Source organism: Artemia sp. Qi Xiang Cuo, chromosome 13 (genome assembly GCF_049724085.1).
Source record: "Artemia sp. Qi Xiang Cuo chromosome 13, ASM4972408v1, whole genome shotgun sequence".
In the NCBI taxonomy this organism is placed as follows: Eukaryota; Metazoa; Arthropoda; class Branchiopoda; order Anostraca; family Artemiidae; genus Artemia; species Artemia sp. Qi Xiang Cuo.
This window is the reverse complement of record NC_142806.1, coordinates 59965585-59979226: the sequence shown is the minus strand read 5'-3', so window position 1 is coordinate 59979226 and position 13642 is coordinate 59965585. Positions and strand designations below refer to the sequence as shown.

The 13642-nt window shown below is 36.2% G+C and overlaps 1 protein-coding gene across 1 annotated transcript in view; it reads left to right on the top strand.

Moving 5' to 3' along the window:
* Positions 1 to 8365, top strand: part of LOC148945492 (serine/threonine/tyrosine-interacting-like protein 1) — a 34678-nt gene extending 26313 nt beyond the window's left edge. Inside the window, exon 6 of the mRNA XM_089099061.1 lies at positions 7813 to 8365. Coding sequence (XP_088955187.1) covers positions 7813 to 7953 — 141 coding nt within the window. The 3' untranslated portion in view covers positions 7954 to 8365. The remainder of the gene's footprint in view (positions 1 to 7812) is intronic.
* Positions 8366 to 13642: the final 5277 nt, after the last annotated feature.

Here is a 13642-nt window from a genome sequence, read left to right as displayed (position 1 = left end):
ACTTTGACAACACCACCCTTGGAGGCCATTATATCACCTAAATCGACTTTAGCAATTGGTACAGTCAACATCAGAATGCTTTCAAAACAAGAAAAAAAGGAACTCCTCCTGAGACTCATAAATTGTTACAACTGAGACGTAGTCGGCCTATCCGAAACCCACCTCCCAGTCACTGGCGAAGAAAAACTAGATGACGCTACTCTTATGCTTTCAGGATGTAGTGATGGGAAGCACCAGCTGGAAGTAGGCTTCTCACTCTCCAGTAAGGCTAAGAGATCACTAATCGCAGCAACACCCATCTCAGAACGTTTGATCATGATCCTGCTTAAAGGCACACCAGCGATTCACACAATCATCAATGTATATCCACCCGACTCTAGCAGAGATGATGAAGAATCTGAAAACTTCTATCTCCAGTTTCAGTGTCTAGTGGAATCCGTACCAAAAAAGATATAGCGTTTGTCATCGGGGACTTCAACACCATTGTCGGTGACGACCCATCTGACAACGAGGTCATGATGGGTAAATTTGGCCATGGCCAGCTGAACAAAAGAGGCGAGTGCCTAATCAGATTTTGCCAAGATAGTGAATTTTTTTTATCACTAATACATTCAAAGACAGAACCCGACATAATACAGCCTGGACCTCTCCAGATGGAAGGACTCAGAATATAATAGATTATATCTTCGTATCTAGACGCTGGAAATCTTCCGTCACAAACACAGTTACTTTGACTGGCGGCGACTTCAATAGTGACGACTCACTTGTTATGACTTTATTTAAACTACGTCTAAAAGCGGCCACGAAAATCTCCAAAAAGTCCCCCAGATTCTGAATAGACCTTTTGAAAAACTAAACTATCCGACAAACATACACCGCTACACTTTTCAAAATAATTTCTGAACTCCTCTCTACATCCCCACTAACTCTATCAAAGGATGACATCGATAATCTTGTGAAGAGTAGCTCACAGGTTATATGTGATGTCGCCCAATCGACCCTAGGAGTCCCAAAATTAGACCTAAAAATTGTCCCAAAGTTGGCCACTAACAAACTAGATAGAGAGAGTCGGGTTATGTACAAACGACTGAGACGTGTGGCAGAGAAATTCACTCGCCGTGCTCACCACTCCTACATAAGGGAACAATATGTACAAGGTGAAATGGAATTCAAGAAAGGTGATATTCACTTCATGTACATGTGACTGCAGGAACTAACCAAAAAATGGACTGAAAGCCTGTGCCCTCCTCGATAAAGATGATAACCAGATCCAAACTACAGACCGGATCCAAACCAGATGGAAAGAACACTTTGAGAGCAAATTAAACTCAACGATCCTCCCAGACCCAGTGGTGCTTAGTAGCCTCCCCGTAATCGTCGCAAACCCAAGCCCACCTCCTCTTTGTTCTGAGGTAAAATTGGCTATCAAGGGTTTAAAGACAAACAAATCTGCAGGCCCATATGGAATCCAAAAGTAAAACTACTAAATTTACTAAAAGTAAATTGCAATACCCTTGTTGACCTATACTCAAAATTGCTACTGCTGCTTTGGAAGAAGGTCACTTCCCCCCCCTCCTGGTGTGAAGCCACGATAGCTCCACTCCATAAGAAAGGCTCAAAAGCAATCTGTGAATAACTACCGGCCTATAAGCCTTACGAGCCACGCCATTAAAATACTCACTAGAGTAATGCTGGAGCGTATAAGAGCTATATATTCAAATGTTATTTCAGAATATCAGGCCGGTTTCCGCCCAAACAGGTAAATGATTGATCAGATATTTACATCAGATTATGGAAAAATATCTTGAACTTGGACGTAGTATTTTCCACCTTTTCATTGATTTTAAGGAGGCTTTCGACCTCGTATGGAGGGAAGGTCTATGGCAAATTCTTCTCCACTTTGGTATACCACAGAACTTAGTATCATTGATTAAAGATATGTGCTCAGAGTTCAGAGGCTGCATCATGACGGGACAGGGGCTTTCCGGTAGCTTTGAAACATCGACTGGTGTGCTGCAGGGTGGCTTGCTTTCACTGGAATTGTTTAACCTGTTCCTTGTCGTTGTCCTATCACTCCATGACAACTTGTCAGATGTCCTCATCGGGGGAATATTGATTGACAAACTAGCTTATGCAGATGACAAAGACCAAGTAAATGTGAACCTTAGGGATCTTCAGTCCCAGGCTGAAAACATCAAGTCAACCATTAGCCGGTTTGGAATGAATATCAATTCCTCAAAGACGAAAGCCATGCTCTGCTCATAAAAACTGGAAAACCAAAAAGGCTTAAGCCTCCAGCTCATTGGTGATAATATAGAATTGATCGAAGATTTCACCTACCTTGGTAGCCTTATAACATCCGATAACAACCACTCGAAAGATTTTAATAGGCGCCTGGCGCTTGCCAGCTCTAGCTTTAAAGCCTTGATGCCGATCTGGAGGACCAATAATTTTTTCAACACTGCTGAAAACAAGACTCTTAAGCAGTGATTACCCCTATTGCCATCTACGGTTGTGAATCGTGGAACCTCAAAACAGATGACCGAGGTCACCTAGCCCCATTCAAAACAAAGTCACTTTGCTGAATTATGGGTATTACGTAACTGGACAAGATCTTTAATATTAGGCTGTTTGGATGGCTCAAAATAAAACCCACCATACTTGAAAAAACAAAACTGCAACAACCGGTGGCTAGGCCACATCCAGCGTATGGAAAATTCTCGTCTTCCGAAAATAGTTTTCCATGGTCGCGTGCATAGTTCTTGCCCCATAGGTCGGCCCCCGAAAAGATGGGAAGACAACTTCTCTACACTCAACCTGCCACAACTTCTACGCCTGACTAAAGATAGGTGCTCATACAGACGCCACATCAATAACATAGTGAATGAAGAAGCCCCAAAACAGCCTTCGAGGACGGATGGGACTTAAGTCAGTAAGTCAATAACTATTCTCCCACTTGTGGTCGTTCATGATCCTGAGCCGACACTACTTGTGTGGATAAAGAGGAAGAAAGTAAGTTCTTATAAACAGAACATGTAACTTAAGTGATTGTGAGATCTTGATGTAAGCTTGGTGGAAAGTGAGAACTATACTCTACTCTGTGGCTTTTTTTTTAGGTCTGAATACAAATTGACCTCTGAAGGAAGAAGATCCTTGATTTTGTTTTACATCAGGGCACCTGTCAGAAAAAACTACCAAGTATGAACAGTGTTTCATACACTGCAACATAGATGTAGTTTATTTCCGTTTTGTTTTTGGGTTACGATATCTAAATTCGATTCATCATGGTATATAGCAAATAAATTAGTGGATCTCAACTTAACCTGGTCAGAAATAACAATTAACTTCCTAGTTATGTATTTTAGAGACAAGAGCGAATTAAATCTCTGTAGGGAGTTGAGTGGAGATAGGTCTATGCTCTTTTCCTCACTATATCCACCAGACGGAAGCTTTATTTTATTTTTATTTTTTATATGGAATACATAGGATCTGATCTCTTTGGGAAGAGACGGGCCTGATTATTGTGTCTTTCCGTCAAGCAGAACTCAGTGAATAAAACGTACTCAACAGCCCGCCGTGCAAAAAGTGGGGTAGCAAAGTAGCAATGCTACTTGACAGTTTTCAAATTTGTCGGCAGATTTTGTCTGAAAATACTATTTTTATATATAAAAATAATTTTTGCTCAAAGAAAAGCTGTCGAAACACAAGTTGTGCTCCACCTTGCAAAAATTGGGGTAGTATAGTAGCAATCCTACTTGACTATTTTCATGACATTGTTGGCAGATTCTGTCTGAAAATATCAGTGGTTCCACTATCTCCAAATTTTGGGGATTTCTCCAAAAATCTGTTTTCTCGAAAAAAATCGGTTCCCCAAGAAATCTCCTTTCATTCAGGGTTACCATCTCGAGTGATTTATAACTAGCGACAATCCACTCCTAGTAACTCCCTCTTTCACTTAACTTTGCATACTTTTTTCACTACGTTTCAGACATTTTGCCTCAATTATTTACTACACATTAAAAACCAGACATAGACCATTGAATGACTGACATTTCTTCCTAGGCTGTTAAAAGCATAATGTTTATAAGACTATACCATTTCATCAAAGATTCTCTTGTGACTCATGGTACAGAATTTCATTTGAAAACGTTTTCACTCAGTGTAATTCTGAGCATCGGTTCAAAGAGAGTTAAATTAGACAGCTGGATTGTGAGTTTAAATTTGGTTTTCTTTTGTATTCTGTTTAATTTTTAAAGGTCTGAAAATATAAGAGAGATAGATTTAAAACTTATTCCAAAATGAAAAAAGGAAAGCCTGGTACCTATGCAAAGAGGGGGGAGGGGATTTCGTAATAAATTCGGAGATATTTTTATTATCGAGCTATAAATTAGATGAACATAACACTCATGATTTTGCTATGCTCTTTCAAAATATAACCGTCGTTTTACTCTGAAATTATTTGGCCCCTCAAAGATGATACCCTTTTCTCTTATTTTCTGCAATTTAGTTTGAGTCTTACTTTCTTTTACTCTAGGCTTTGGGCATAATATATTAACCTTAAATATATAATAATTGAATGCGTGATAGATTAAAAAGGTAGTTATGTATTATACCGCCACCACTCAAGTTTACGCTTTGTAAAACTTGAGAACGAACCGGTTTTTATCATTCTGTATTAAGAAACAATTAGCTTACGCTCAGTAAAAAACAAGTGGCGGGTGACAGAAAACATTGAATTATACAAACGGAATTGGGTCAAAAATCCAGAATTATATGATCATATATAATTATATATAATAACAGAATTATATAATTTAGGCTATGTATTTGCACATTAATTTGGGGGAGGTTATGCTAGTTTAGGTCAGGTTACCCCCTCCCCTAATTTGCAAATATATAGCAGAAATTACTTTCTAAAGTATTATATTTTCATCATGTTTTGGTATTTTTCATTAGGATTAACCTAACTTCACTTATTGAGTGTTGGCGGTATAATACATAAGTATCGATTAAAGGAATTTATCTTTTTCCGGGAATCTTCACCATTTACAGTTTTGTTGAATTTTTCTTCATTTGGTATGTAAAAATTAAGTATTTTTCTTTTTTCCTTGAGAATTTTATTTTATATATAATCTTTTATCTTCAAATGGATTCCCCTCATCCTCCTCCTCCTGTCACCATTGCTATTCTGCTGCCCTACCCGCTGCAATATTTTTGGTAGGCGTCCATGCTTGATTCAGTGGTTCATCTGCGGTCTAAGATCTTTTTGCGATCTAGCAAAGTTGTTAAGTAAGTGAATGAAATTTTACGGAATAGATATTCTGCTCGAATTAGGGCATTAGATTTTTTTTTCTAAATACCTAGACCTAACTCCACAACTTCTTATGCCTGAACAATTATAAACCCTGTATGAAGGCTAATCCTGAGATAAGAACAATAGAATATAAAAAATGTGGTAGAATTGGATTTGCCATTCAAAGCTTTTCCTAAATATAATCTTCTTACCATAAAAATTGCAGCCCCTCCTCTCTGTCCCTCTTAATGAGACGAAATTACGCTATATATTATATTCAAATACGGGGAATAGTCGATTAAAACAGAAGCGACCCCAAACATGATTCATAAAAAATTGTATATTATAGCCGGAAGTAAAAATTCGATTATTATTTTCAGATTGTTTTCTTGTAAAGTTTTATATTATTTCCAAACTTTACTTTTACAAATGGTTGGTCTTATTTCCTGCTCTGCTATCTGATATCTGTGTTAGAAGACTGATCAAACAATTTGTGATAATAAACTGTAAATAACTCAACCCAACAGGAACCAAAACTCTAAAAATGAGCAAATAAACGTATATGTTCTGAAATATCTCTTCTCACGAGATGTATGTATCTCATCTCTTCTACAAGAAGAGATGTATATCTTCTCACGCTGCTGCTTTTTAAAACTTTTTCAAACTATAAGCTCATTGAGTTTCAATGTTGCTATGTGAAAATTTACTTTTAAGTCGTTGTTATTTTAACACCGACTTAACTTACTTTTTACTTACTCCGCTTCTTTTCAACCGAATGTGAGTATTTGTCCAAATATTGCACAAATAGCCAAATCCTCTCAAAACTATTTTTCGTCATTTGAAAGAATCTTAAAAGGGCTGGTAGCTATCAAGGTGTACACAAAGGTAAAGCAGGTAACGGGAAAGCTGGAACGAGGAAGACTAGTAGTCTAAAACAGCCACACTACAATGTAGCAGCAATTCTCTGTTTATTTTAGAGATTAGATTAGGGTAAAACTAATGTCACAGCTTCATAATACATGTGACTGCCTGGCTACCAGTCAATATTGTTCTCCCCGAAAATCAAATGGTGCTTTTATAGTTGTAGTATAGTGATCAATGAGTATTAAGCATGCAGTTGGGTATGCATAATTTTATACAGCAACAGCATTGGAGTGTACAAAATCCATCCATAAGGTAACAACAGTAAGCTATATACAGTATACTTCAGACTTTGAACACTGTACCTCCACTAGCAGTATTAAAGTAAATATGAGTCAGTACTTTCTATAAAATGGTACATATAAAATTATGGAATATAATATTTAAGGCTAGTATATGGCTTGCTACTGAATTAGATAACATTGTTAATTGTGATTCAGAAAACTATTGATATTTCTAACTGCAAGCTATACTAAGATACAATTGTTGCTCTTCTGCAATTTTACGTATAAAAATACCTTTTGCTCAAAGCAAAGCTGTCAAAACACAAGTTGTGCTGCTAAAGTGTCAGCAGCTTTCGGAAATCTGCTACTGGCAGCTTTGGAGCTTGTTGCAAACCTGTCAACAGCTATCTTGGGTTTACGTGCTTGATCCATCTCACAAGGGGAAGAGCTACATTATTATCATCTGCATCATTAAAAAAAACCCAATGAGTCTCAACCAATTCCGAAAGAAATTAACTCTAGAACTTTAGCGGCACTTTTGTATTGTTTTAGTTCATTCTTATAATCATAATCGACTGTGCCACTGAGATTCAAGGGTCTCAATATCTACAACACTTTACGGGGTTTTGCACCAGAGTTCTAGCAGTTCTCTATTACTGGGCCCTGGATCCATTTTAGGTCTTTTCACGGATGGAAACAAGGACTTTTTAAGATTTTTTTTTTGTGGCCGTTTCAAAATGTCAAATATTTAAGGCACCACTACATTTCCATCAGTGCTGCCCTGTTAAACATAAGGAAACAAAATTAAATAACCAAGTTATACAACAAGATTTGCCTGTCAGAACTCAAGAATCATCAATCCGTTAATTCTCAAAGATAGATCAACCTTCGAAGGAAAGCACTTAACTTGTTTAGGACTATATACTTTTAGCTTGTTTTTTTCTGGAATTTTGACCCATGTTTATTTTTTTTAAGTTTGATTCCCCTTACCGCCAAAAACAGCATACTGCATACGAAGGCCTTTTTATTGTAAATTCAATTTAAAATATCTTCTATTTTTTTAAAACGTAGGTGATTGTGCTAAATTCCAACTTAAACACTTCAAATAATCAGGCTTAATTTTACCTGATTTTGAAACTTCAAAGATACTTGCTGTTTTATTGAAGTCGTATATTATACTCGATTAATATACACACACAAACACACACATATATATACATATATATATATATATATATATATATATATATATATATATATATATATATATATATATATATATATATATATATACATATATATATATATATGTGCGTGTGTGTGTGTGTATTTAAATTCATCCCCTAACTTATGAATTTTTATTATTCTTTCTAGGCTTGTCTTGAAGATGTTTTTTATTATGTACGGGGACTAAAGCCATCAGCAGAGCCAAGTTCTGCAAGCCTTAATATTCTGACTAAATTTGAACAAGACATGTTCGGGAAGAACATAACGCATGCAGAAGACCTGTGGTAGAGGCTGGGCACGGAGCATACCAGAAACTTTAATCACAGTGAATTAAACTTCTATCAAACAAATCAGAATCGTGAAATTCAGCGTATTGAAATGATATTCAGCAAATGACAATTAAAGTGTTCTGAATTACAACCCTATTCTGAAAGGCATATTAGTGCCTCAATTAGGTTTGTAAAACTCCACAATTACCAGAAAGCTCATAAGCTATTTATTTATAAATTGAAAACCTGTCATAATAGAAAGCGATAGAGTATCGACAGAAAAAGCAAAGAGATTGAAAGTAGAACTAGAAACAATAATAGCGAATGTAATGCAAACGCCAATGCATAGACAGTACTAGCATAGGTTCTTTTATTGTATAGTAAACACTAAAATATCAAGCTCTTACAGTAAACACGAATGAAAACAAAAAACAATAGAAGAATACTGAATATATATATATATATATATATATATATATATATATATATATATATATATATATATATATATATATATAAATCACAGCTTAAATATATGTAAATCACTTTAATTATTGAACGTATAAAGAAAAACTGCATCAGAAGTTGACCTAATTCGTGACCGGCTACTTTTTTGTGATGTTCTGCAATGTCTTGAGAGATCGCTACAATTTGGTCTCTAATTTTTTTTTTTTTTAACAAAAAAAAATAAAAAAAAATGTAATTCTGAACAATTTCATATTTTAAAGTTTTATCGTAAAGTTTGTTTCGTGATATTTTGAATTTTATTTAAGAACTTTATGGTGCTCAATTTATAGTATCAACTCATAAAATCTCACTCTGTTCCGGATTGCCTTTTTACTGAACTTTATCTCAATCTTTCATCTTGATTTCATACCAAAAATCCGAAAATTTATGTCAAAATAAAATTTCTAAAATTAAGATTTGTGATTTTAAATCAATATATTTAGTTTGGAAAATAATATTCCGAATTGAGGAAACAATAAATGATTTGACAGTTGAATTTCTATAAATTTGAAAAAAAGGAAACATGCTGAATATGAGAGTAGAGAAGCTAAAGTCCTTGTTGAGGGATAAGTATGATAATTCCTGAAAGTTTCAACAATTCTCGATTTTTCAATGTCATAATTATAAAAGAGAAACTGTTCAAAATACATTTTATTTCAGTAAAGCGTAAATGCCATCCATGCTTTTTAAAAGTATAGGATGAAGGATTGGTGTCCATGGTGTTATTTTTGGTAATTTCAGTTCTTTTTGTACTTGATTTATTATTTATCTATTAATTTTTTTTTGAAAAAAAAAATCTTTTTCTGGGATCCTCTGTTTTGCGTATGTTTGACGTAATTGTTCCCAATTATTTTAATATATTTTACAGTTATTTCTAATGGCGGAAATAATGACAGCAATAATAACAGCAATAATGACTGTAATTATGACACCAATAATGACAGTAATAATGACAATAGCCTACAGGTACCCAATTCAACAAGTATACAGTCATCAAGTTTTATAAAGAGATGAATTGATGGATAGTTTTCTGTTGGAAACCAACAATACAAATAATCCAAATTTCTTTGCAGACATATCAGTTACGTTAAAAACCTCTTGGAGTTCTTGTTCTTCATATCTACAGTTTACTTAAAATCCAAAGATTTGTCACGCAAATATAGACGGTACATTTGATCACTCTCTATTTTAATTCGTTCAACTCCTTGTAGTCGCACGTATTGTAACCGCACATTTCTTTGCTCTTCACTTTTGCTTTTGACTCGTTTTAATTGCCGATGCTTTATCCTTGAAGCAGATGTTTCTCTATTCTTCACTTTTGTTTTGTTTCGTTTTAATTGTCGTTGACGCAAGCATTCTGCCTGTACATTTCTTTGTTCTTCATTTTCGTTTATCATTACTTTAGATATTTTTTCAATGCCCTTTACCTTAGCTGCTCGGATTGGTCTTCACACACTTAATGGTACAGGTTGTTCATTTGTCCTCTAGGCATTATGAAACTGCTTAAAACGCCTTTGTAAATAGACTAATTACACTTAGTATTTTATACTTGGCTATGTTCCTTTTGTAATATTGAGTGTGTCATAGATACAAAAATGGTACATTCAATCCTGTTGGGGGGGGGGGGGAATGACATTATTTATTCTCTTCAATTGCGCTCATACATATGAAGTCAAGCACATGATTTTTCTTGTCAATCACATGTTTCTTGTGTAATTTTGTCTGAATCACAGACACTAAAAACGATACCCCATTACTGAGGTAAATATGACTTGTGTATTTTCTTGAAATATGCTCAAAAATATGACGTCACTCACCTGATTTTTTTCCAAATTACGCTCTTAACGAATTTCCTCAAACTCCTTACCTGCATAGATTGTTTTTTAGGCCAGAAAATCCCAGGATGCCAATTTGCCATAAAAAATATAGAGCTGTTTCTAAAGAAAAAGTACATAAATAAATGCATAAATAAATACATAAATAAATTAAGTCTCTCGGATCTCCAATATGAATGCGGGCTTTGTGCAATCCTGGGCTCATCTTGGTCAAAACATGGTTTTCCACACTTGGCGGTACTCTTCCATCAATAAGAATTGAATTTTTGCACAAGCAATCTCAAGCCCATTACCTTCAACTCATTGTATATTCATACTTAGAAATACAGTTCTTCTACAGGGAATAAAAGGAAACCCATAATAGATAAGTTAGCTAGGAAGAGGTTTTTCAGCCACACAAAATTCCACCAAAATAGACTAAACCCAGAAGAATATCAATTTCAGGAACGGTTTAAAGTATTAAGCCTATAGCGTACGTTGAGGAAGATACAGAACTAATCAAAAGACACCATGTGTACAAGGCCGTACCCAGGATTTTTTTTTTGGAGGGGGTTTTACTCAGATTTTTTTTCAGGGGGGGGGGGGGATTACACAAAAAAAACTCAAAAAAAGCATACAAATTTTTTTTATATACATTTTTGTTACGTTTTTACGAGTCAGACAAACATTTCGGGGGGGGGGGGTCAACCCCCCCCTCTCTGGGTACGGCCTTACATGTGTATACTACTACTCCTGCTATTTGTATTATTACTACTGTCGCTGCTACTATTATAATTACTACTACCACTGCTGCTACTACTACTACTACTATTACAGCTAATACTGTAATTGCAACTACTACCACTGCTACTACCATGGGCGTAGGCAGCATCTTGTGTAGAGGGGGGCAGCTGCTTCTTGATGGCAGGGGGAAGGGTCTTACTAATACTTCCCGAGGTCCTTTGAATATAGGTCTTTAGAAACTAGTCATTCTATATTTCACTAAAACTCGGCCTTTAACATTTTCCATGTTCTACTTTTCCTGCAACAGCACAATATAAGAGACCTACTATCCAACTTCCAATTTTCAGAAAACATAAACACCACAAAAGCGATTTGACTCAAATCACATTACGGTTAGATAACAGCTTCTTCTAAGAATTCAATTCAAAATTTTACAGTTGGGCAAAATTAAATATCAAAATTGGTATAGGGGAGACCGGCCCACGTTTAGCCAAAGCAAACAGTTTCAATATAAGAACCTATGGGACTTCTGGTTGATTTTAAAAGCTCTGACAGATGGCAGTGTATGTTTTTAAAGTGTCTGACCTTAATTAATACTTTTACCAAAAATATCAGATTGGATCAGGTTTTATGGTGATTAACTCTGGAATGTTGTTCAATTTTGTCTGAAAGCCTACGCCTAATTACGAATACTAGAAAACTCGCATTGTATTCTCTTTTTATTTGCCTGTTTTTGGCAGCTTCCGAGACGTGCCATCTTCACCAGTTTGCTGTTAGTATTTTTTCATCCTGCGGGATAGCGAACTCCCATGTTCGGCCACAATACCTGGGGTAAGTTCAGCATGCCGTACCAAGGTGTCCAAAAGTAGGCTATGCTTGTAAAAGCGGTGTAAACAGCATATTTAAAGGTTGAAGGCAAGGTTAAAACCCAAAACTGTGTTAATTCTGGCGTTATTTAATCTTGTCAGAACAGTAGGTGAACTGAAGTTCCATTTTTTCCTGCTAAATTTCATTCAAGATAAAATGCTTAAAAGTAAAACAGAAGAGAAAAGAAAGAAAGGTGGCTGTGATCCAGAAGAAAATAAAACAGCAATTTTTTTTGTCTTATTCTACAAGAAGTCCGTTGGATTCTCTAGAAGTACCATGGGTGTCCCTAGAGGAACGCTGCAAGACTACATAAAAAAAGTTGAGAAGCTGAATATCCCTCTAAAAAGTCTGGACCTGAGTTTCCTTAGACCCTGTTACAACAAATGATAAATATATACAGAGGAACAAGAAAAGAACTAAAAACTTACTTGAAAACGATAGCTGATATGCTTTCGACTGTATTTCCCTAGAAGCGTGTAAATTTACATACACTTATGCCATTATTAAGAGCACAAAAGTACCGGATAACGGAACTGCAAAGGCAGTGGAGACAGTGGAGGAATTACAGGTGAAGATTGGTACCGTGGTTTTATGGATTGTCTTACAACTCTATCAGTAAGAACGCCAAAAAGTACAAGCCTATGACGGACAGCTGCTTTCAACTGTCACAGTGTAGGAGCTTTCTTTAACCACCTGGAGCGAGGCCTATATAAACACATGTTCAGACCACAAGACATTTGAAATTTTGATGAATCAGGTCGGAAAACATCTACAAGCCTGGTAAAATCATTGTATAGCGAGGCCAGAAGTAAGTAGGGAAGGTCACGTCAGCAGAAAGAGGTCAGTTGACCACGATTTGTGCTGGTGTTAATGCATTCGGAACACAGTCCTTCCTACACTTATTTCCCCACAGAAACAGTGTCCGGAAATGTTACTCAGGGGAGCCTTACCAGGAACCATCACGATCAGCTCAGAAAATACTTCTGGCTGGATGACTGCCTCTCATTCTTTGCTTTACTTGCAGCGTTTTATCATTCAAGTCAAACACTCCAAACAGCCACATGTACCTCTAACATTAGAACACTAGGTCAGCGGATACACCATTAAATTGCTTGATGTAGCTAAGAAACTAATAGTGTTGTCCTTTTAACTGTCCTTCCCTATACTCGTCACAAACTACAACCTCTAGAAATGATAGTCATGGGGCGCCTTAAGGACTACTACAACCAGGAAGCCGCAAGTTTTATGACTGCCCACAAATGTAAAACTATATCAGTGAATAACATTGCTGAGCTGCTGGAAAAAGCATATCCAAAGGCTTTCACTCCTGAGAATATAATCAGTGGAATCAGAGCAAGTGGTGTCTACCCCGCAATTAGAGATGTTTTCAAGGACCATCAGTTTTTTTTTTGTCGTATGTATCAGACAGAATGCCGACCACATCTAGTGAAGCACTTGCCAGAGAAGTTTCTATGCTCAGTGCAAGTCCTGTGCGACATTTAGACTCCTTTAACATAAACCCTGAAACAGATGCAGCACAGGTTCTGTCTCTAAATGAGAAGCAAAGGTCAACAGGTAATTCTTTAAAGAGATCGTCCATGCAAACCCCTTTCCAAAAGGCTAAATACGAAAAATCAACAGGAAAAAAATATGAAAAAGTCAGAAGTGCTCACTGAAACCCCCATGAAAGAATGCATTACTGCTAGGATAAAAGCTGTATCTGCCAAAAAGTCCTAGTCCTGGAACGGAAGAAAGTCGGACAAGTGAAAAGACTAA